Below are 24,513 nucleotides of genomic sequence, written 5' to 3'. Positions count from 1 at the left end.
TAAATGACTATGGGACACTGCAGAGTACTAAGATTACTAGATTAGATTAAGTACATTTGTGCAGAGACTCAGTAGCACACACCACTGCATGCTTTTGAATGCCTTCATCCATAATGACCTTTTAACCTTTCAACGTCTGCCATCATCAACTTCATTGTCCATCATCATGGGGTCTGGCTGTGAACTAGCCAGTGGAGTCCTGGGGAAGGAAAAGGGTGTTCACGTGCTTGGGTTTGTTTATATATGGGTGTGTCTGTGTGCGTATGTGTGTGTGTGTGTGTGTGTAGGCGGGGGGAGGTTTGGGGCATTTATGTGTGTGTGTGTGTGTGTGTGTGTGTGTGTGTGTGTAAAGGGGATTGGGCAGAAGACAACAACCCCAGCTGTCTAAGGAGACATTTCATGGGCGTAGTAGCGTTGCAGGAAATCCTTCTCCCATTCCCAGAAGAACAGTCAAAATAAATACACACACCGAACTACACTAACACTCACACACACTCATCACATTTGACATACATTTTACGTTAAACCTTATGTTAATGCCTCACACAAGATGGCAGGAAGATGAAAAAAACGGGGAAGCATTATGTCATATCACACTTTTGAACTCCAACATTGTTCCGTGCACTGAATGGCTGTTGTATTACCAATAGAGGGCAGCATTACTTCGAAATGTTGTACAGCCGAAATTGCCTTCTCTTATTGAGTCAGGAATTAAGAGCTTTGACATTGAGGAAAGAGTGAAACTTAATCTAGAATTTGTGGTAATAATGATAATAAGAGGGAGAATAATAATATAATCAAAATTGTAAGAATAACAACACAGCTGTTCACAGGTTCTCTGACCATCAGCTAGATAAAGTCGTGGCCATGACTTCCACACAGCCTTTTTAAAAAAAACACTTGCTCCACATGTCCCTCACAAGGGCAATTATCATCATTTCGATTGCACATTTACTTCTCACTTGAGATTGGATCACATCTGGTAATGATAGTCAAGTATCACTCATGGCTCTACAGCAGCATCTCTTCCAGTCATTAGCATAAAACCTGCAAGACATTGACCTTCCCCTGCATGTCTCTCACCGCAGATAGGCCTCAGCTATGTTCTTTCTTAGCCACGTGAGCCTGTTGACATTCACTTTCGTTCATGAGAAAGACAACTAAAGCTTCCTCACTCTTTGAGAAGTGTGCATCACAGAAGCCGCTGAGCAGGGAGGCAGAGTTATACCCAGCCCTAGACAGAAACAACGCCGTCAACACTCGTTTGGCAAGGTGCGTTCTTCCTTTGGACTGTTTGTTTCCTTATTTGTATGAATCTGGGAAATCTAAGCTTTTATGAAGGAAACGGAAATATACAAAAACCTGCTGAAAATAGAACCAGACTGGTGAGTAGTTTGATGTCATGCTGGTGGTGATGAGCACAAGGCTCTGCAGTTACAGCTTACAGGAAGATAAAGATTCAAGTTGATCTTGTTTGCTATAACTCGGCAAAGCAACTTCACACTCTATCCTCATACTATGCATTCTTTTGTTGAGGTTAGTTAGAATTATTGAAGGATTTATTGAAGGATACAGGTCCTACACAAGTGGGCTATGGATTGCTAAAAAAAGAAAATGCCTTTAGGACACGCACACACACACACACACACACACACACACACACACACACACACACACACACACACACACACACACACACACACATACACACTCACACACAGAGAAGCAGTGGTCAGGGTACTTCAGGGGCCAGGGCAGCTTGACAGAACTCTGGGTCGGTGCAGGAAGGGCAGTGCAGGGCTGGAACAATAGCTGGACTTTAAACAACTCTGTCTCTTATGTAACATGTCCAGCCTGCTGTAGCCATACCACACAGTAGGCCACGGGAGACATTAGTGGAATACACAGGAGTACTACTTACTGTTTAGTATTATATACATTTAATAGAATTTAGTTTTTCTGGTGGCAGACGATGATGAAAATCATTGCATTTTTAAGTATAATTTCTTTAGGCACTCAAAGTGCTTCACATGGCGTGTTTATGGTGTGTGTGTGTGTGTGTGTGTGTGTGTGTGTGTGTGTGTGTGTGTGTGTGTGTGTGTGTGTGTGTGTGTGTGTGTGTGTGTGTGTGTGTGTGTGTGTGCTTGTCAACTTGGCAAACACACCCAAAAATAAATCAATGAAAAATCAATGATGTGTAACCTGTTAGTCGACAATGTCGACCAAGTTACACACCATTGATTTTTTCCTCAATCATGATATAGTTTCAAGGCTTATCGAACAAGTAAAGCAGGTGTATATAACAGCATAATAGATACTTAGAGATTATTGATCTTATTTCATTCAGATACTGCGGCGGCCATGTTCTCTATGGAGGCAATAATCACAACGTTACTCCCATCCAGACGAGGGACGTCGGTGCTGGGAGAAGTAAGTTATTTGTTCACAATCAACAATGAACACAGTATTTTTATACACATTAACATCTGTATTCTATCCTTATCTTCATCATTTTTGTGAAACTTACAGTGTAATCCAGCTGAACAGTCACATTTGATCAGTAGTTTGATTCAGTTATTTTCCCTAACAACATTGATATTATAGAGAGCAGGATTTAAAAGTGTTTGTGAGCACTATGACTTTCAAACCCAGGGAGAGGCAATCCCCCCTTCATAAAAAAAATAGATTTATCACGATAAAGAGTAGCCATGGGTATATTTTTATTGACTAGGACCTACTGTACATTAGCAGCCCTCTAATCACACCAATATCCTCAACCCATCGTCAACGCCAAGAGTAAACATCAATGCAATGGAAGAGTGGTCGTGTGTTAACTAGTCTCTATGAGGCCCATGCACAGTGCAAGCTCAGCGTCGCCCCAGCCATCGCAAGCCCAACGGTCTGCCCTTGAAACTCTTTATCTCAAGCCCACATACAGCAGTGGGCCATAAATCTAGCCCATCTGATAAGTAGTCCTACTGGCATGTTGTGTGGCGTGCATGGCCCACAGCGCAAACAGCAGCAGCAGCAGCCGCCTGACATGCTGTTGCGAACCACCTGTACACCACTCTAGGCAGCGCATGTGAAGAAGTAGGCCTATAGTCTCTTACTGTACAAGGACATTTCAAAGGAAACAAGCACAAAGCCTAGCATATATAATATACTTACTGGCTATATTGTTATTTATTTTTCAATTAAATTGAGCTACTTATATATATATATCTCCTCTGCTTATATAGACTATATACTTATAGTCTAAGCTTCTTAGATATCCTCCATACAACGACGATTCCTAAATTCAAAGTAATGTTTAGCCTATACAAAATACGAACACAGGCGATCGCAGACGGTTTGATTAAACGAAATTAATGAACAACAGACTGGACAGGCTAAACTGAACGGAGCGCTTTAATCTCTAATGATGAGGCGCTCTGAAGCGCACGGAGCCCGCATCCCGCGAGCAGCAAAGTGCGCCTGTGCTGCAGGCGGAGGGGCGGCTGTGCTGCGGGCGCTGGGGGCGGCTGAAGACACAACTTGCACGTTTCCTACAAAAACGTGTCGTCATGCTTGTTTGGGTACAGACGAAGAAGCAGCAGACTTCTCCAGTGCCTGGATTTTTTGTGAATATAATTTCTTGGCAGATGACGTCTACAGCTTTTAGAATCCTGTTGCTGTTCTTTGCTTTATAAGTCGAATTTAAAAAACGTATTGAGTCCTGAATGGATCTGACAACTAACTGTTGCGCCTACTACTGCTACTACCACCACTTGTACGCCGTTGTAATGCACCGGTGTGATATCTAGCATACCTCAAAGTATGTCTCGAGTGGATCGACCGTTCTGCGGAGTCGCTGTCTCTCGATGTGGTTGGTTTTCTTATTAAGAGAAGACCATGCATCTCTTCCGGAGTTACAACTATCAAGTGTTCCCGGACCGAGGCGCCCTGAAGCAGCGGGCGACCATACGAGGCATCAGCTGGGTAGGCTATTCCAGACAACGATCTAATAGGACAATGACCTCTTTAGTGCCATTAGGAGGTAGTTGCTTTTAGTGGACGATTAGTTGTTGACATAATGCAGATGCGAAGAGCAGATTGTTACCCGTGATGTTCTTTGAAGTAGTAATCTTGTATATAAGTATTAGGCTACTGTTAGAATAAGAAGTATAGAAGGCTGATATTGCTGTCATGTTACTGGCGTTAGAAGGTTGTTATTGTTATTATAGGGGAATCAGACTCACCGTGAGTACAATAGTTTAATTATACCTAATTAAACTATCAACCCAATAGCAAGAATTCTTCATTGGTAGTATGATGCTGGTTTTGATTTATGGCATAATCCTATAGTGCCTCTAGGGCTAGGCTATCTTAGACGGTAGTGGTTGGCAGTGATGGCAGAGTCTCTATTGCTGGTGCTGTGTCTCCTACTGGTATCAGCTACTGGTGTACATACTGGCCGAGTGTCTGCTACGCTGAGGACTACAGGTTTGTCAAATTAAGATCAGTAAGTAACAGGTTAAATAACATCCTATTCTTTACCTACATCAAGCAATATCTTAAGGATTATTAGAAGTATTAGTAAGTTATAAGTATTGACAGTATTTTGTTTGATACAGAAGTGGAAAGAAGAGGAAGAAATGGGACAAAGACATCATTTTTGATTCCTTATTAAAAATGTGGTTATTAATAGTGCATTGTTTATTGTTCGCCTCCATCCACCCCTATTTACACTCCTTCACAGTCGTCATTGAGGAGCGCCAGTGTGTGCTGAAGAATGCACAAGAGGAAGTTCATGAAGCTGGAGCCATCAGGTCACAGGAAGGGCCAGAATAGGGCTCTAAATTTACCTGACTTTGACTATTAGGAGACATTACTTCACAGGTCAATTATCTCACCAAACATCTCCGCTGTCACTACATTATGTAAAAGGTTAAACATGTTGTTTTTGGGAAAGCTAGAATCTCTATCAGAATGACATTAGGTTTAATAATTGCACACGTCAATCAATTTTCCCATTAAATGTTACACATATGCCCCAACAGATACATTGTTTGGTAAATGTCACCAAGATGCTGCAGCTTCTGGGCTGCAGTCCATTTATTTGGAAAGAAGAGGATATCAAAACTCACATTTCCCTTTTTCAGGGTATTTCTCGTTGTGTGACTCATGACTTATTTTGTCATGCAGATAGGATCTAATAAATATATACAAAGCCAGAAACAACTGACACAAATGCTTAAGTGACTTGAGGTGGACGGCAAGGTAAGCAATACACACACAGTGCCATCCTACTGACCTCTGGGACATTTCTCCATTAACATTCTGGCACAATACCACAGGCAGCGGCATTCGCAACATTGTTCGAGAAATTATGTGCAGACGGTATGCGCAAAATGCTACTCTCTCTGCTGAAGCATTTCTTGCACTCCACTATCTATGTTTCGTCATTTTGTCATTCATCGACGTGCGGCTGCCGAAACGCACCCTAACAGCAGAGAGTCCATTAGCAGGAACTCCTCACTGCTAAACACCAAGCCGCCCAGCACCTCCCAGGAAGCACGGAGAGTCATTAGGGGATGCTGGCCGCTGCTGTGGTTGCGGTTGCATACCGGCGCAGAGGTGCTAAGGACCAAGAGCAGTGTGCAGAGCAGCATGCCTCGCATTCATACTTCTCCTCTGTCGACCCACATTTCTATTTACGTTTTGTTTTTGTTTTTCCTCTCGCATTCCCAGGCGCGTGTATTTAATGCCTAGAAATGTGTTGTATTATCTAAGACTCCAGAGCCCTTTCAGGTAAAAGCTGTATGCATATGTGGTGACCCTTTGAGGTTCAAGCCATTCTTCTCTCGACGTTTTTAAAGAAGCTGTTTCGAACCAAAAGGCAGTGCACCACTCTCTCACCATGTAACGAGGCTGGCTGGCCACCAGGCTGACTCACTGCCATTATAAAAGTGGATTTACAGCTATGGCCTTGGGGGAACAATTTGAATGAACTGGACAGTGAAATGGTGAGGAATAGCAGCAGATCAGCAGATCTCGCACGGTGTGTAAACAGGTAGACAGGCTGTCATAAACCGCTCCTCTAACAAGTCACATGTGCAGTCTCACACAGTGTCAAAGTTAAATGATGTTGTCTAAAGCTCACAATTATTGCTTTGATCCTAAAATTTACCCCTGAACTAAAACTTAGGAGCAACATTTGAGGCTAAAGCACAGGTCTCCCCCATAGCCCTGTATAATAAACATCATCATATTAAGCATATTTCTAAGTGAACTCAGCTAGAATGGTTCCCAAATTTCGATAGGCAGCACAGTAGCTGCCAGGGTTCATAAACATGGACATAATAAAGTTTGAGGCAGGGAATCACTTCATAAAAAGGAAGTAAAGCTTAGACCAAAATGCATGCATGACAGATAGTAGGTTAAATTATCTTTTTTTGTTTGTTTAGTTTTATTAATTCTGTGATCTGATCTGGTCCGAGATGTTCTTTTAAGACTAAGGGACACTTGAGGTCTGACAACGTTGTTAATCCTTGGAAGTTAACGCTCACTTTGTGTTTCTCCCTTCAGCAAGATGAGAAGGAAATTGTCAAATGAAAGCAATTCCTTTCATCAAGAAAATGTGTGGCGTGGGTGCGGTGTGCGTGTGTTTGCTAATGTTCATGACCCATCCAAAATTCTCTTTGTTGTCTTTAAATACACAGAATCATCAAGCATATTTTATTCGTTTGTATTTTGATTTGAATAACACACATAAACCATTGCAACCAACATACTTGAAGTACCTTGCATTTTATGGGGTGCATCAAAACGGGAAGCAGTGCAAAATGTATGAGAATTTTATGATTCTAATAACCCCTCTCTCTCCCTCTTTTTCTCAGACCCCACTACCAGAAAGGCTGGATTCCAAGGACCCAATGAAACAGGTGTGTTTGGCAGAAGCAACAAAAATTAACTGATTGATGGACCCGTCAACGGGTACATCAGTCTTCACCTTCCCATCGCTCACCACTTAGCCAAAGGTTCTGTTGAGTCTGCATCTGCTTTTGCTGAACACAGTGACAGCCATTGGATCGAAAGGGATTCATCAACATATACTAATTCAAACTGCATACAGCTTATCGAGACGTACAGAAGGAAAGATGTTGAAATCTTAGACCACATGGTCACTTACTTCTTCTTAACTGTCCCATTATTGTCTATCTTACAATCCACACAACCTTTTACGTTATTGGTCTTATTGGGACTTAAACCCCTGACCCTGGTATTATTAATATCATGCTTGGTAATATCAAAATCACATCTTATCTATATTTGACTGCTTATTAACTCTTTGTTGCCACACTATCCTGCATGTTAGCTTGTCAGCAATCTGGCTATTGGCTGATCATTGACGACAGTTGTCAACACTGTTCTGCACGGACTCTGTGGTCATGTCCAGATTCCTCAGTGCCCGCTGCTCAGAGTTGCTGTGCTTGCATCCTCCCAAATTGCTGAACTCGTTCTTTTTGTTGTTGCTCCGCTCCTATCTTCCATTACCGCTCATGCGAGTGCTATGTACTAACCATGCACTCCTAGCGTGGCAGTGAGGAACAAGGATTCAGAAGAGCATGCCAGGGTACATATCCCTAACTGACCCTCAGTCAATCTGCTCAGGCCCTGAACTAGACAGCTTTCAGTCTATCAAAGGATCCAGCTCAGATAAAAGGGGATAAAATGAACCCTCTTTCTGAGGCCAGACGCTGTGTATTTCTATGCATCAGGCCTCCTGGTAGTTTCTATGCATCAGGCCTCCCTGAAAGAAGTTCTTCATTATTTCCCTTAAACAAACAACAGAAGCTGCATTAGCCCCAAAGCCATGTGTGTTTTTCCAGGACTTGCTAACATCAGGCCGGGGACTATCTTAGAGGAATCTCCGGTCACGGAGTTAGTGATTTCCTCTCAGAAGAGGTTGTCTGAATGCTGGTCATGGTCCTACCAGGAGAAACACGGCCGCAGGACAGAGAGTAGAGCTCTGTTGGACGCTCTACCTTATAACATGTATTCTTATGAAATGGTCTACAATTAGATTGATGGACTGGATTACATTGTATACAAGACATTTTCACTTTCCGTCCATCAAGTTAACATTGCACATGAAAGGGCACCACTGACGTAGTGTTACTAGTTTAGTCGCGGTAAATGAGTGGGGTTGGACCTCTATTGCGAATGGAAAGGGTGTTATATTTCATTGTCAAGACGATGAAACACAGTTTCCAATATACAGTTCCCAGCTAGTGTTTGTAGACCTTTAACGTATTTACTCTATGGTTTTATATACGTCAGGAGACCCTTTCTCAGCCGGCCTCTCCTCATGGTTACCCCTATAGGAGGGGTCCAGGATGACCTTCTAAGAAGCCCACCCTAGATTGCTTTGAGGGAATGCTGTAGTGCTGTGATGACTGTAGTAGTGAAGAACATGCAAAAACCAGCCAGCTTGTAGTATGTGGCTTAGTGGCAGACAGCTCATTGAAGGGGATATGACAGGTAGGCAGAGAGGGGGGTTTTTCCACCCTGCGTGTCGCTTGTAGAGGAGGAAGCGACGGGGGTTAGAGAAAGTTTCGGCCACAGCGGAAACATCCGTCTCGTTGGAACTCTCAGCCCACCTTCTACGACGTCAACACATCGTTCACATCAACCCCACACCGCCACCCTCCTCCAGTCACAGGTGAAACACAGACTGCACCTGAAAGTCCCTGTTCCACTTAATGACTGCTAGGTACTGCATCCAGTGCAGCCCCTATTTACAGTAATACAGGGTCACCACAGGTTTAGGTTCACGCATGGCATGGTGGTACCGCTTGTAAGGCACACAGTTTAAGGTAAGGCATGGCTTAGTCCAGGATTAACAGTTGAGGTGAGTGAATGGATTACGAGTTCAAGCATGACGGATATCCACCAGACGCACACCTTTGGTGAAGGTCTTTGAGGTTGAGTGGGAACAAGTTGGACCCGTGGATCATTTAAGCAACATAACGCTGTGACCTGCATGCGATGCAGCCTCTTAAAGGGCCGGAACCAGGCAGGTGTAGACAATTCAAGGCCAATGTACTCCAGGGAACCGTTTACGTAATTCTAGTGTTGTGTTGTGGAAGTTTTTATTGGTGTGATTGCCTCCAGGTCTGTGAGTTTAACCGCTGCTTACGCAAGCTAGAGACGCTGTCACTGTGATGAAGTGAACGGCCTCTTAGAATCCATTCCTCTGGATCTTGAAGTTGACGAGCATGAGAACGTGACTAGGGGTCTCCTAAGGGTGGAGGCAGGGGCCGCTGGTGACCTGCTGTCTGCTCCGTCTCCTGGGAAAGGGATATGTGGGGGTGAAGGGGAGGCGTAGTAGACTCCAGGGAGCCCGATAGGGCGGCACAATGTCAGCTCTGGGAATTGGCCAGCCCAACATATGTGGCAATGTTTCTGTTTGTGTGTGTGTGTATGTTTGTCACATTGTGTGTGTCGCATTGTGTGTGTCGTATTGTGTGCGTGTGTGTTGCCTTGTGTGTGACGTATTGTGTGCGTGTGTGTTGCATTGTGTGTGTCGCATTGTGTGTCGCAGTGTGTGTGTCGCAATGTGTGTGTGTGTGTGTGTGTTTGTGTGAGTGTGTGTGTGTATGTGTGTGTGTTACATTGGGCATTTTGTTGTGTGCGTGTGTAGGCATGCCTGAGTGTGTGTGTAATAATGTAGTGTGTGTACATGTGCCTGTGTGTGTTTGTGTGTGTGACAATGTGCATATGGGTGTGTGCGTTTGCATGTGTGTGTGTGTGTATATGTCTCGGTGTGTGTGCATGTATGTGAGACAATATGGGTGTGCTTGTGTGTGTGTTTGTGCCATTGCCTGTAGATGGTTTCATTGTGTAGGTATTTGGTTTCAGTGGATTCCGACACTGAGTTGTTGTGGGTATCCCCTGTGGATGCTTGCCTTTGTGTATTCAAGTCCCCTGTTCCATGTGCATTCAGAGAGCACATGCAGTGTATGATGACTCTTACAGGGCATGAGAGACTCTATGAGAACAAGCTTTATCTGGCAGACAGGGTGTCAGAGGCCTGGTCATTTCTCCATGGTACACATTGGTTTACGGGGGCCAGAGAGGCGGGCGGGGGGGGCGGTCCCAGGAAACATGACAGCAGAGAGAGGCAGACTGATGTGCCGGCTGCGGTCGGTCCCAGCCGTTGGCGGGAGCACTGGAAGTGGTCAGCCGTCCGGGGCTCTCTACACACGCTCCGCCCACAGCCCCACCTTGGACAAACAGCGGTTCCTCTGGGAGAACAAACAGACGACCGTCTGAGTCACTCGTGGAATCACAAGACCACGAGGACAGAGGAAGGAGAACAGGGGCAGAGGAGGAGGGGAGAAACGTTGGGGTTTTCTCTTTGAGCCACAGGGTGCTGTCACCGAGACGTACACGTTTCTGTTGTGGTACAGTACGGAAAAAAAATAGATATTGTATTAATACTAACAAAGTAAGTTGAAAAGCTTAGAACTAACGCTTTTCAGCATCTAACACATTATTCATTCAGTTTTAAAACTTTACACTGTATGGTACAAACTAGATGCAGCAGTAATATTTGGGCATGTTTGGTCGGCATTATACGAGAACTTGGGGATCTTCCACACTATTTTCAGATCATTTTCGGTCCAGAGAACTCGGTCAGGCTGCCATGTAATCCTTTTGGGGTAATAGCGTATGGTTGATCTTGTCACCGTTCGGCTCAGATTATATTCTATCATTATGAAAAGGATCCATACAGAGAAATACATTTTTTTTATGTACCTTTCACTTGATGTGGTCTGTTTGATTTAGTGTCTTATGAAGTTTTGCTGGAGGAGAAGTCTCACGAGAGTTGGGTTCTGCAGGAAGAGAGCATTGGAAACGGGAGAGAGAGCTGGAGAAAGTGCTTGTTTTGTTAGGCTGTTGTCTAAGAGATTGGATCAAGGAGAGTTGAGATGTTAACAACCAAAGGGAAATTTCCTGCAACAGCGAGATTTCAGAGCAAGATTTCCGATTGACAGGCGTTAGTGGAGGATTACATTGCAACCAGTTCCCGGATAGTGCAATAATCAATAACGGTCCAATTTCATAAATAAAAATATCCATTAGTCGCCTAGAACTAAATGGATCAGAACATATGTTTAAAGTCCCTTTAAGGCCACTGTAATGACATCAACGGAGAACGTGCCTTCTGTGCCGGCCACTGGATGTACTGTGGAGTCGCAGAGCTCAGGTGTGGGAGAGTATAAACCAGCCATTACTTTTCTGTCTTTTGTTTGATTAATTCTCACCATCCTGCCTCCTACACTCTGCAAATTACAGTCGGGCACCCACACAGTTCTCGGCTCACAACCGTGGACGTGTTTCACCTCACAAGCTTCCCATGAGCATGCTTGCTCTCTCTGTCTCTCTCTCCCTCTGTCTCTCCCCCTCTCTCTCCCTCTCTCTCTCTCATTCTCCCCCTCTCCCCCTCTCTTTCCCCCTCTCTTTGAATTTCTATCACTCCGATGCGGAAGCACAGATGAACACTTTGCTCTCTAATTTACTTTCCTAGCCTCTGTTTTCCACCGATAAACTGTAGAAGCGGGTTGTTTGTGTGAAGCTTACCATCTGCATTTATTCTCATTATAGCTCTTGTTGCCAGCTCTCGCTCTCTCTGTTGTCTATATGAATCTCCTTGTTTTTCATCTCACCTCATCTCACTATCTCTCTCTCTCACGCCCCTTTCCCTCTCCCTCTCTCCCCCCTCTTTCTTTTCCTTTCTCTCTTTCTCTTTCTTTCGCTCTCTCTCTCTCTCTCTCTCTCTCTCTCGGTCATCCTCAAACTCATACATAATGTTAAGCTCTTGATGAACTTTATGGTTTGTCTTCTCTTTCCTCCTCCTCCTGATGTAGTTTCTATCAGATCGCATCCTGAAGGCGGCGAGGGTGGTGTACAACAGCTTGATAGAACGCAACCCCGCCCTGATCCGGGACAGAAAGCACCACCTAAAGACGTACAGGTATTTTCCTACTGGTGTCCTCTTCCTCCTGACAATGTAATGGTGTCTCTCGCTACGATACTAGCTTCATATTAAAACCCTACCTGTTTCCTCCACTCATGTCTGTAGACAGTGCTGCTCAGGTAAGGAGCTCGTCGATTGGCTGTTGAAGCTCAACGAGGGCTGCCAATCAAGGAGCCAGGCGGTCGGCATGTGGCAGGTGTTGGTGGACGAACGCATTCTTGTTCATGGTGAGGGGAAACGGAGGTGCATTGTGAATAACAATGGTTAAAGACCTGCTCAGTCAAAACAGGTGTATCGAAATAAACCACTACCATTTTGTTTTGAATTTTAAAGCCGTTGCATATTGTATTTGGACAGTCTGTGAAGTTGTCCAGTTTATGTCAGCTCTGTATAATCTAACTCAGACCTCAGTAAACACAGGGGTTTCCAGGATTTGAAAAACCTTCATAACACAACAAAAGAGCTATGATGACAGCAGATTGTTGGGTAACATTCACTCTCGATTGCTTGTGATGAACTGGTACTTCAGTTTGAATTTCTATGGCTTGAATTATCTGGTCCGTATTTTGACCACTTGAATATGAGTATTTCGAAAATCTGCAACTTGATTTTTTGTATCTGAAGTAGTGCACGTTGATTTATTTTTTCTAAATCATGTTGTTGAAATGGTTCAAGTTGAAATGCCAGATTTGAGATTCAAAGAGGTGAATTCAAAATGAATAAATTCAGATTACTTTAACATTGCAATGTTATGAATTCAATTGTATTCACATTTCGATATACAAAATGCAATACCTTTTAAAATTCAGAACATTAGGGTGATTTTTTTCCATAGGAGCCAGATAAATTCCTACTTGTGAAGGCTTACACAATATTTATTTTATTTTATTACTTTTGATGTTGTGCCTGTTTGTTTGGATTTTGAGAATAGGGAATGTCTCCCCCACAGTATTTTACATAAATGTGCAATTAGCCTGAATAGCGATGAGCTGAGTGCCATGAGATGTTTGACAATGTTTCCTCGCTCAGCACAGTATTCAGACACCACTCATGGTTTTGTGATGAGGCCGTTGTCATCCAGCATAAAATGGAGAGTAAAATACACCACTGCAAACCCCACTGCAATCAGGACAGAAATACTTCACCAGAGGACGAAATGACTCTGGTGAAGCACGAAAATGACCCAGAATGGTGGCACATTTATCATAGATTTGAATTATGATTATTTAGTTTGCGATCAAGCTAGAGGCTATGTGTTCCGCCCGATTGGGACACTTAAAAATAGCCACTCTCAGTATCTTAGTTTTAGTATTTTTGTTTAAGTTCCGACGGTTTGTAATCAGTACATTTTCTACCCTCAACAGTCCTAGATGCCTTTTTCAGAATATTTTCTGCCATTTGTGCCAATATCTAGTGAAACAAGAGCTGAACTACCACGACAAGGACACCCAGTTCTACCGCTTCCTGGAGTCAGAGTTCAGCCAGGACCCCATGAGGACCACGGAGAAGGACCTGGAGAAAGACTCGGAGAGGGACTTGGAGAGGGACTCAGAGGACGAGCTTCAGGAGGGCCTCTCCCTCCTGTCCCAGATGGGCCCTGATGCTCTTCTCACCATGATCTTACGCAAACAGTCAGTATTCTCTCTAGTGTCATCACTACACGATAGCTGGTGTGAAACTATGTCCTGGATGTTATGTGAGAGATTAAAAACAGTAGGCCTGCTAACAAATCGTATGAATAAAATGCGTGTGTGTTGGTGTACACACTATGGGATTGCGCTAATTCCATTACAGGGATTATCAGGTCGGCGATTATGAAGGTTCACTGAGCATGTCATCGATTATGTTAGAATTTGAAACAACGCAACCAGCGACGCAAGCCTTGGAAGCGATCTCTGGCTCATTTCATGTCTCAACACAGGATATCCTATATGTTTCTTTAGCATCTGTATCTGTCTATCTGTCCCATGCGGACTGATAACGTGTGTGGGTGTGGGTGTGTGTGTGGGTGTGTGTGTGTGTGTGTGTGTGTGTGTGGGTGTGTGTGTGTGTGTGGGTGTGTGTTTGTGTGTGTGTGTGTGTGTGTGTGTGTGTGTCTCCAGCCCCAGCCAGAGGAGTGCGGAGGACCTTGAGGTTATCTATGAGGAGCTGCTGCACGTCAAGGCTGTAGCCCACCTCTCCACCTCAGTCAGTACACACACACACACACACACACACACACACACACACACACACACAGTGATTTAGACTTACACACGCAGTTTGAATAACCCTGGTCCACATATTGTTTTCAGATATACTACACGTGAACACTCCGAAAATAAACAAAATAACGCTTTTTCCCGTGATTTATTTGTTATTATTAGCAGTTTATTTGTTTTTATTAGTGCGACGAGACGACCGTCACGTAATATCCCGAGTTTGAGATCTCAATCATGGGATATTGCCCAATATCCCGAGATAGCGAATTAATAGTAACAATTGAAGTCATAGCCTGGTTGTTGCCTGTCTAGTGTACCGCAGGACTTTCTTCAGTGTGGTCACCTTCTGCCACGTTGTGCCTGTAGGTGCGCAAGGAGCTGGCGGCCGTGCTGGTGTTCGAGACACACGGCAAGGCTGGAACAGTGTGTGAGTGGGACAGCCTCGCCGACACTGGAATGTACTGGGAGATAACCTTCATTTGAGCACACACACACACACACACACACACACACACACACACACACACACACACACACACACACACACACACACACATACACCTTTACACACATGCACAAACACACACAATGTTGTCTCTCATTCTCACATAATGAATACATTAAGGCACAGGCACAAACATACACACACATACACACAAATCCCATGCATGGTCTACAGTTAAACACACAGTACCAACACCAACATGTTTAGTTTGTCTTTAAACCTTGTCCTGAACACCACTCGTCGTACCATGAGAACCCTATCAACCAATTTCATTGGTTAAACATGCAGCTCTCATCACTGTATCACTAATATTTACCCACGGTCCATCCAGAATCTTTGTTGTCTCCTCCATTTCCTCCCTCACAATGAAAGTGGAGGATCCTATGATTTATGTTGAGTTTATTTATTTTAGTTTTTAATGAAGAGGTAGAGGTGGACCTAGGTGTAAATGACCAGCATGACGGCGCCATTCAAAGCTTTACTTGTGTTGCAGTGTTTAGCCAGGGGGACAAAGGCACATCCTGGTACATCATCTGGAAGGGCTCCGTGAACGTGATCACACACGGGAAGGTAAGCCGCTCGTGTTATCTTCACCCTTTGACTTCGGAAGGGCTGCGTGCGTACCCGTGTTCATTCCCGGCCCGCTGACCGACGACCCGAGCCGTCCGTAGGGTCTGGTGGCGAAGCTCCGCGAGGGGGAGGACTTCGGCCAGCTGGCGCTGCTGAACGACGCACCGCGGGCCGCCACCATCATCCTGAGGGAGGACAACTGCCACTTCCTGAGGGTGGACAAGCAGGACTACATCAGGATCCTCAAGGTAGACCAGGGCTGAACACACACTCACACGTGTGCAAAGAGCACGTCCCCGAGTGGCATCGCTCTAATAAGTGTATGTACAAGTAGCATGCTTTCAAGAAACACATGTACAAGTAAGTATGTGTCAAAACGTCCCATGCATGCATCATATCATCACCTGTGTGCAAGTTGCGTATGTGTGTGTTTGATTATGTGTGGTAGCCTATGAGCCAGTAGCATGTTTGTGTTAACATGTCTGTCAGACAGCATGTGTGCAACGATGTCCGTGTGCATTTGCATTTCCAAGCTGCCACATGTTGGTGGCTGGACAGATCTCCTGCCATGGTCGTGGAGAGGCTGCTCACCTCTCCACGTGTTTATTGGGTCTCAGGATGTGGAGGCGAACACTGTGCGCCTGGAGGAGCACGGCCACACCGTGCTGGTCCTGGAGAAGAGCACCACGGACTCCACCGAACAGGGCGGGGCAGGAAGCAGCAGCAAGTAGGCATAGAGGCGGGGCGCCCCGGGGGATCACCGGGTAGAGCCTGACCCTGGGCTTTTGCTGCATGTCTTCCCCTCTGTCTCCCATATCTTCCTGTCTTACTCACTCTACATGAGGCCTCCCAGCCCGACACACCCATCCAGCTGCACTAGGCTGCACAACTCGGTTAACAAGCACGGGTCTACAACTGTGGCAACACCCTTTACACCCTTTTTGTCGCTGAGACACACTAAAGGGAGCTACTTCACTTTACTGGGGCTGTTAATAACGCAGTGTTCTTATGTTAATATTTGTCTATCGTCATGTGGCCGGCAACGGACTTCAAACCCTCTGTTTGCAGAGAGTTTTCATCCCACCCTCGAGTGTGTATTTCCTTTTATCCCCCCCCCCCAGTGAGAGTTAATAATGCAGTGTTGACTCTCTGACTCTTTGGTGATGTGCTGCCATTGTTTGGTCCCCTGACACACTCCTCCATGAGACCTCCATGATACTCCACCTACACTCTCTCTCTCTCAGTTCTCTCTTCTTACACACTTCTCCATGATACACCTCTCACCCTCTCTCGGTTCTCCCTCCTGCTTCCTCTCTTGTTCTCTGCCATCAATTCTATCCACTCTAGTTCAGCAATCAAATCCTGTTTTTCTAATCCGTTTTTTTTCCATCCCCTGAATCCAAAGGTACACCGTTATGTCGGGAACGCCAGAGAAGATTCTGGAACACCTGCTGGAGAAGGTGAAGCTGGACACTAACGGAAATGACACCATAGGTGGGGGTCCCGGTTCATCTCCTATAGTCTAGGGCGCTCTCTGCATATGCAGACCAAAGTCCCTATACCTTAGAATGCTGCTGCACAACAGTTTGTCAAACTGCATTGTAGTGTACAATCCAATATGTGCTGAGCTTTGTGTGTTCCTCCACAGATTCCTGCGTGGGGGACTTCTTACTCACCCACAAAATCTTCATGGCCTCCAGCCAGCTGTGTCCAGCTCTGCAGCACCAATATCCACTGATGTTTACTGTGAGGTGGCGGGCGGGACTGTAACAACAGCGGCGTTGGCTTCCGCACATGCCATCGACATGACAATGTCAACAGCTTGCATTCAACACATTCTGTGTGGCGCAAACCTCGTTGGCACGCGAACCCCGTTGGTTGATTTAGATAGTGGGGTTGATTTTCAGAGAAGAGTCGTCGCAGGAACAGGTTCCGCTCATATCACTAATTATGCGTTTGCTCCCTTTATGTACCAGGGCACTTGAAGAAGAATAAACTAGTAAAAATACGTCTACTACCCGTGCCCTAGTATATAAAACAAACAAACCTGTAATTTTGTGTTTTTCCTGCAATGGCGCCTCTGTGAAAAGGACCTATTCAATGACATCACCAACAAGGTTGTGTGATTGCAGACCAATGGTCCATAATCAAGTGATTGTGGACCAATTAGCACGCACCAGACAAAATGGCTAGGACAATTAGCTGGCGGGGGATTGGTCAAGTATGCAGCAAAACAAACAAAATCCATAAAAAAGTAATTGCTCATGTTTTTACTCAAAACACTCCCACACAAACACAGCCTTGACGGGTCTATGTAGAGGACAGCCCAGAGTATTGTATGTGACCAGTGTGTATGTGGCTGCCTGGACCTTAACCCATGGCGCACCTACCACGCCCAGCCGCCCCAGGGCTCGGAGCTGGAGAGGGCAGACTACTCGCTCACCGCCAGGCAGAAGGTGGTGAAGCTGCTGGGCCAGTGGGTGCTGCTCTACGGCCTTCTGCTCAAGGATGACCCCGTCGCCCTGGACCTCCTGGAGGTAAGGCCCCCCTGAGCTAGGATAGAAACACACACCGGCTCTGCGGAGCGGATCAGACGCACCTGATTGGTCAGTGGCCTGAGCAGGACCAAGAGTGGGTGATGGGGGAGAGAGGGGGCGGCTGCTGTGGGCTGCTGACGTTGTGTTACTCATGGGTTTCTGTTGGACCCGAACAGAGGCTGAAGAAGGAGGTGGCAGCGGATAGCCGGCTGTCCACCATGCTGAAGGATCAGCTAAGAGAAAGGAGGAGGACTCGACTGTAGGTTGAAATGATCTATTATTTATAGATTATATAGGATCTATTACATTCTTCTTCCTATTACCTGATGATTACCCGATTTTTTTACTGGGTTGGTATCTCCACAGATCCGAGAATGGAAATCATTCCCTTAGCAGGGTAAGTTGGCTGACTCTTTAATTGAACTCTATTTCTAAGAATGCGATCATGACTACAGGGTAGACTCACAACTAGTATGACCAGAAGTACAGCTTTGGCACACACCTTTCAGTTGTTGTCGTTAGAGATTAATCTTAATGTCACGTTATTGGCACCTGTCATTTGAATGTCACCCACGTGCTCCATTGTTTCCTCCCTGCAGCAGCACAGCCAGCAATTTGATTGGTTCTGCAACTGTGAGGAACCAGTGGGGAGGTTACAGCCAATCAGAGGCCAGGATAAAGGTCAGTTACGTCAGAGCGTAAATATGGGCATCTCAAACCAAATGTGTGTTATTATAATTAGAGGGAAGCAAAACAGTAAGATGATGTTATCCCATTTTGCAAATGTCATATTTCTATGCCATCCTCATATTTCACCTAACATAACTACCTTTCTATCACAGTTCACATCATTTAAAATGGAACAGTTCTAAAAGCAGCCATTTACGGCAAATTATCATGCCTTCCTCTATTGATATTGATTATGTCACATGTTTTTGTTGTCTTTTTTACTCTAGTGTTGTATGAGATTTCTAGGCCAGACAACATCCCCATCACTCTGATGCTCCCAGTGAACACATCTGTACAGGAGGTGCTGTCGGCAGTGGTGAAGCCCGGGGCGGACTACGTCCTGGTCAAAATGAACTCCATGGGAGGTGGGGTCCATGCCGCAGCATAGAAACACCTAGCACAGCATGGCATAGCATGGAACACTTACGCATTCAGATTCTGCTCATATCATGACCCTTGCATAGCATAGCACAATGCAACATGATATAACATTACTAACATATCAAAAAATAACAGCACAACAAAATAGAACAGTGTAACATAATTAAGCCTTAACATAACCTAGCTATTACTGCTTCAGTAAGACACAGAGCAACCCCAACATACAACCTATGTTACTGACATTAAGTAGGATTTAGTTGGTCGATTAGTAATACTCACACACTCATTTTCATATGTAACATACATGTACAAACAAAGGCCTTTACAATAAAGTATTAGAAACTCAACCAAATGTGTGTATCCAATAGGCATAGCTCAACCAAACTAAATGGTTGAGTTATGCCTGAAATAATATGCTATAAACCTCTGTGCTACCAAAATTTGGTTGAATTACTGGCACCTGCCAGTAATGTATTAATGTTGACCCAATATCCTTTGGCATTTCAAGCAAACTACTAGGGTGCAGTATTTTCAACTATTCACACTATATTTTCTTGATAAGCAAAAATGTCTCTTAAATCAGCCTAGCATAACAAACCTTAGTGCAAGGTTTCATCCAAAGCAAATCACAAGAGTTATTGTGAGGTCTGATGAACTGTATATGAACTGAAGAATAAGCCTATTCTTTGGGTTCCCCTCCGCTGCAGACCGGGCCCAGCTGAAGCTGGACTCCAGCGCCGTGTCCACCGGCCTGGGGCTCAACGAGAGGCTCTTCATGTGCACCTCCAGCCAGGTGGAACGGCTGGTGAGTTACTGTTTACATTCCACCGCAGGCTAGAGATGACATCTAGCGCATGGCTGCCTCCCAGTGGACCACACCCACACCCCCAACCTGTCACTGTTACTGTCACAGTCTGGCGAGTACCGATACTAAAAGTATTTATTTGACACTCAAGATAACCTCGTAGTGCGTAGGGTCGGTTCATCAGTGGTGTCGTGGGTCTATGAGTGGGTGATGTTTAAGTGTGGGGTTTGTTGTGGGTGCATAAAGCAAGAACAACCATGTTGCCCAGCATGACTCCACCTCAGAGCCCCCAGAGAGAAGGACAGCACTCATGTACATGTACTTCAGCGACCCCACTCCACTGTGCGTGCAACAGAAAAACAGGAAGGGTGACGTCGTCTCAACACAAATAGTACTTCACCAGGTCAATGCACTCTATAATGCAGACCTGAGGGAACAATGATCGCTGCATGCTAAATATTGGTCGAAGGCTTGTAGGTTCTAGAGTCTTTCCAAGCCCATCTCTAGCTCTCACCCTCTATCCCCTTCTCTCTCTTTTTCTTCCTCTCTTTTCTCTCTCTAACCCCCCTCTCACACACTACCCTCACTCTCATCCTCCGTAATCAAACACTCTCCTTCAATCCCTCTCTCTCTCTCTCTCTCTCTCTCTCTCTCTCTCTCCACTCTGCTGCTCCCAGAGGCCCTTAAAGGAGCAGCAGGGGCCCGAGCAGGGGACTGCAGACGCACTGGAGCAGATGTGCTCCAAAGACGTGGCCAGCCAGCTGACAAACTACGACTGGGAGCTCTTCACTGCCATGCATGAGGTACGCTCGTCCAAACAACGCATTCCTGAGGATGAGGAGGACGCAAGTGCTTGCTTAGCGCCAACAAGGAAACGGGCGTTTGCATGTGATTCACATTCTCAAAGGCAGCTGATACTTCAGTTCCAGTATCTAGCCAGATAGACATCTCGTCTGGCTGTCTTCCTGCATGCTTCACACACATGTCTTCAGGTGGAGCTCCTCTACTACGTCTTCGGCCGCAGCAAGTTCCCCGGCGCCACGACGGCCAACCTGCAGCGCTTCGTGCGGCGCTTCAACGAGGTGCAGCACTGGGTGGTGACCGAGGTGTGCCTCTGTGAGGACCTGATGAAGAGGGCCACGCTGCTCAAGAAGTTCGTCAAGATCGCCTCTGTGTAAGGCATCGCTTTGGTTTGGTTTAGAATAAAGGACGACTCGTGAGTTCAGGGTCGGCCTGCGGGGGCACTAACCCTAACCTTTGATAAACCGTCTCTTAAAGCTGCTGTAGGTGAGATTACAGAGAGAGAGCAAAATAGAACAAGATTTTTTAATCAAAAATATATATATATATATATATATATAATTTTTTATCCATCCACCCTGCTCCCACCCTTCCTTTGTTTCTCTGCCTTTGGGAGGTCTTGCATTTCACACACCGGTGATTGACAGGGAAGATGTAGTCCCCAAACCAATCTGGAAAGAGATGCCCCTATGGATGAGAAATTTGCATCCTACAAATCGAAATTGGCTCATAAAGAGGCAGGACCAGTCAACTAGAGCATTTCACTCACTAACAGCTGCAGGGTTACATTCAAATAATGGCTCTTAAATCCTACCTACAGTATCTTTAATCAGTTGATTAGCTGAACTTGATTTGAATTCTGAATCTGAAATGCGGTTATCAGTATGTAAATACCTCCCTTAGCACTAATGTGGTCATTCAGCCCGAGTGCCCTAGTGGTGTTCATGTAAACACACTCTGAGGGGACTTGGGAGTGCTTGTCCTTCCTGAGCCTGTTGCTTTGCTTCACAGGCTGAAGGAGCAGAAGAATCTCAACTCCTTCTTCGCCGTGATGTTTGGACTGAGCAACAGCGCAGTGCAGCGACTGTACAAGACGTGGGAGGTTAGTGGACGGGGGTCCTGAGGGGGGCAGGTGTGTGTGTTATGGTGGGGGGGGAGGCTGCAGGTCACCTGACAAGTGAACATAAAGCGACTTGAAGGCCTCCTTGAGCAAGACACCCAGACCACTAGCTGTGTGATGTGGATGTTGACTTTGTGTGTCAACCTGTGTGTGTGTGTGTGTGTGTGTGTGTGTGTGTGTGTGTGTGTGTGTGTGAGGAAGGGAGGGTGAAAACCTTCCTCAGCGAGGGTCGGGTGAGTGGGTTAGGTAAAGGGTGAACAAGGGTTTGGTGACGGTTAACGGTTAACAAAACAGCAAATCATACGTAGTCAAGTATTCTGCTGCAATCGGCCTACTTTCACAATGACACTTCTTTGTGTCTGTGTGTGTGTGTGTTTGTGTATGTGTTGCAGAGAATACCAAGCAAAACCAAAAGGATCTACTGTGCTTATGAAAGGTTGATGGTAAGTCTCACACAACCTAATGCAATAGAAGTAGCTGTTCATATTTAATTTATTAACATATTATTATAGATCATAATGATATATATGCTATAAATATTTAGTATATGCTACACGTGAACCTCGTAAGACGGCGCAATTCGATTGGTTCGCTATCTGGGGATATTGGGCAATATCCCATGATTGAGATCTCAAACTCTGAATAATGTTCATCGACGGTCATCTCGTCACGCAAATAAAAGCAAATAAAAACAAATAAATCCTGGCAAAAAGTGTTTATTTTTAGAGTGTTGCCGTGCAGTATACACTGTAGTCAGTACTATCTTCAGTGAATAATTGTTAAATGTCATTGTGCTTCATGCAGGATCCTTCGCGGAACCACAGGGCCTACAGACTAGCGGTGGCTAAACTCAGCCCTCCCTACATCCCCTTCATGCCCCTGCTGCTCAAAGGTAACGGGTGCCTAGGTGAACGATACTACACACAGAGCTGCCAGCTCACCTCCTGATCGCTTCATCCATGAGCAGTAACAAATGAATAGCTGTGCTCCACAGCTATTCATTTTGAATAGCTCTTTGATTGTTTATGTAGGCCATTGTTGAAACGGTCCAATACCATTAAAGTGTACCTTTACTGAAAAGGTTATTGCTAGGTCGAGGATTGATCGATATGTGTCCTTTAAAGAAATGTCTTGTCATCTGAAAGAATAACTGATTGATACGATTATTTATAGACATCATGATAATGTCAAACACACACATTGGACACACATTAAAAAGTGCATGAGACATCCAACAATAGGTCAACATGTTACAATACGTCTCAAAGCCTTGTTTTTGAGAGGATTAAGGGTTAAAGGTGCATTTGTTCCATCTGTGGCCAGACATGACATTCATCCACGAGGGAAACAAGAACTACACGGACAAATTAGTAAACTTTGAGAAGATGGTGAGTCAAACAAAGCTTTCTGTTCATCACAAATGTTGCAGTTGCACCAACTTAAGTATAATGTAACTATAATTCACTTTAATGTAAAGGCTCTCGCCTCATTTGCATCAGACATAAAATTCCTTTCTATTTTCTGCAGCGGTTGATCGCTAAGACACTGAAGATAGTGCAGGGATGCAGGAGTCAGCCGTACGGTAAGCTGCTCAGCTTGTTGACGCCATGCGGCCCTCACACTATCGAGTGAGATTAACGATGAGTAGACTGATTAACATTATCTACTCTGTATTTCTCTCTCTCTCCTGCAGTGCATTCATCCCCAACCAGGGGGCTGGCCGACCGCATGCTGCTGGAGGCCCCTTCCATCCGCATCTCGACGTGTAAGATACCACTCGTTATGGTCCCACGTCTTCTATAGGGTGGACATTTACATACAGTATAGAGCTTGTTAGCGTTAAGGAGAAACTCCTAGGTCAGAGGTCAGCTAGATCTATGTTATTTAATTTAATCCTCATACCAAAATGGGTATGAAATGTTATATTTTCTTCTTCTTTGGTTTTTAGATTCTGACTCTCTGCCTTGCCGGAGTCCCAGCAACATCCGGCTGTACGTCCAGAATCTGAGCGTGATCGACAACCAGTGCAGACTCACAGAGCTCTCCAGGACCCTGGAGTGCTAGGGCCCGGACCAACGCAGACTCACAGAGCTCTCCAGGACTCTGGAGCGCTAGGACCCGGACCAACGCAGACTCACAGAGCTCTCCAGGACCCTGGAGCACTAGGGCCCGGATCAACGCAGACTCACAGAGCTCTCCAGGACTCTGGAGCGCTAGGGCCCGGACCAACGCAGACTCACAGAGCTCTCCAGGACCCTGGAGCGCTAGGACCCGGACAAGCGCACAAAGAACTTATAAATGCACACAGAGCACCCTACGCCACGCACCGCATCTCAGAGTGAAGGCCGTCCCCCGATGAACTGATGCTTTTCGTTCTGGAATACATTTATGCAAGTGATGGAAACCGAACGTTGGTTTTTATAAGAGAATGAAGAGCACTACTTGTGTCACACCAGTGACCTCTAGTGCCTTGCCAGTGAACTACAGATACATGTGTGCGTTGGATTGTGTTGCTGCCTATAGAACATAAGCCTAAGTCTGGTGCCTACAAGGACATTTGTGTAGCACTCACTGAATACCTGCTTTTGGATAAGGTTACAATGTTGATTTTAGAGCCAATGTATATATGGGTCAGAGGTGATGGGCTGATGAAGTATATTTTCACATGAAGGAGAAAAAGCACTGAATCAGCACAGAATCAATGTTCGAGATGTCATGTAACACCTGTTTTATGTACAGTTTTTGTATTTCATAAATTATTTTTGGAGTTTAATGAACACAAATCTCAGTGTGTAAAAAGGGAAATACTTTATTTAAAATACACATTTTGAACAAAAAC

General features: G+C 45.2%; 1 protein-coding gene across 3 annotated transcripts; it reads left to right on the top strand.

Moving 5' to 3' along the window:
* Positions 1 to 1,194: 1,194 nt before the first annotated feature.
* On the top strand, positions 1,195 to 24,447 carry rapgef3 (Rap guanine nucleotide exchange factor (GEF) 3). Of its 3 annotated transcripts, none has more exons than XM_079741763.1 (28): positions 1,195 to 1,385; positions 2,348 to 2,430; positions 6,879 to 6,923; positions 11,916 to 12,022; positions 12,131 to 12,252; positions 13,440 to 13,656; positions 14,128 to 14,212; positions 14,593 to 14,653; positions 15,225 to 15,301; positions 15,403 to 15,549; positions 15,919 to 16,028; positions 16,707 to 16,795; positions 16,950 to 17,028; positions 17,688 to 17,838; positions 18,015 to 18,097; positions 18,205 to 18,235; positions 18,438 to 18,519; positions 18,795 to 18,932; positions 19,656 to 19,753; positions 20,431 to 20,556; positions 20,746 to 20,927; positions 21,566 to 21,656; positions 22,067 to 22,117; positions 22,479 to 22,566; positions 22,998 to 23,062; positions 23,202 to 23,256; positions 23,368 to 23,439; positions 23,623 to 24,447. In XM_079741763.1, exons 2-28 carry the CDS (start codon positions 2,362 to 2,364, stop codon positions 23,736 to 23,738), a joined length of 2,637 nt encoding a protein of 878 aa, XP_079597889.1. In that variant the 5' UTR covers positions 1,195 to 1,385; positions 2,348 to 2,361; the 3' UTR covers positions 23,739 to 24,447. The 3 variants fall into 3 exon arrangements, with proteins under 3 accessions (XP_079597889.1, XP_079597890.1, XP_079597888.1); XM_079741764.1 differs by having other exon boundaries at positions 1,200 to 1,272; XM_079741762.1 differs by lacking the exons at positions 1,195 to 1,385; positions 2,348 to 2,430 and adding an exon at positions 3,538 to 3,978.
* Positions 24,448 to 24,513: the final 66 nt, after the last annotated feature.

Source organism: Pollachius pollachius (genome assembly GCF_949987615.1).
Source record: "Pollachius pollachius genome assembly, chromosome: 8".
NCBI classification, from domain to species: domain Eukaryota; kingdom Metazoa; phylum Chordata; class Actinopteri; order Gadiformes; family Gadidae; genus Pollachius; species Pollachius pollachius.
Note: the sequence above shows the minus strand (reverse complement) of the source record. Positions and strands in the feature narration are given on the sequence as shown.

What these genes read in the sequence shown, in the direction of transcription:
- rapgef3 (XM_079741762.1), top strand. Translation starts at nt 3,892, where the DNA reads ATGCATCTCTTCCGGAGTTACAACTATCAAGTGTTCCCGGACCGAGGC. An exon ending in ACTACATCAGGATCCTCAAG is followed by an intron (nt 15,550 to 15,918) that starts GTAGACCAGGGC and finishes ATTGGGTCTCAG; the next exon opens with GATGTGGAGGCGAACACTGT. An exon ending in AATCAGAGGCCAGGATAAAG is followed by an intron (nt 18,520 to 18,794) that starts GTCAGTTACGTC and finishes TTTTTACTCTAG; the next exon opens with TGTTGTATGAGATTTCTAGG.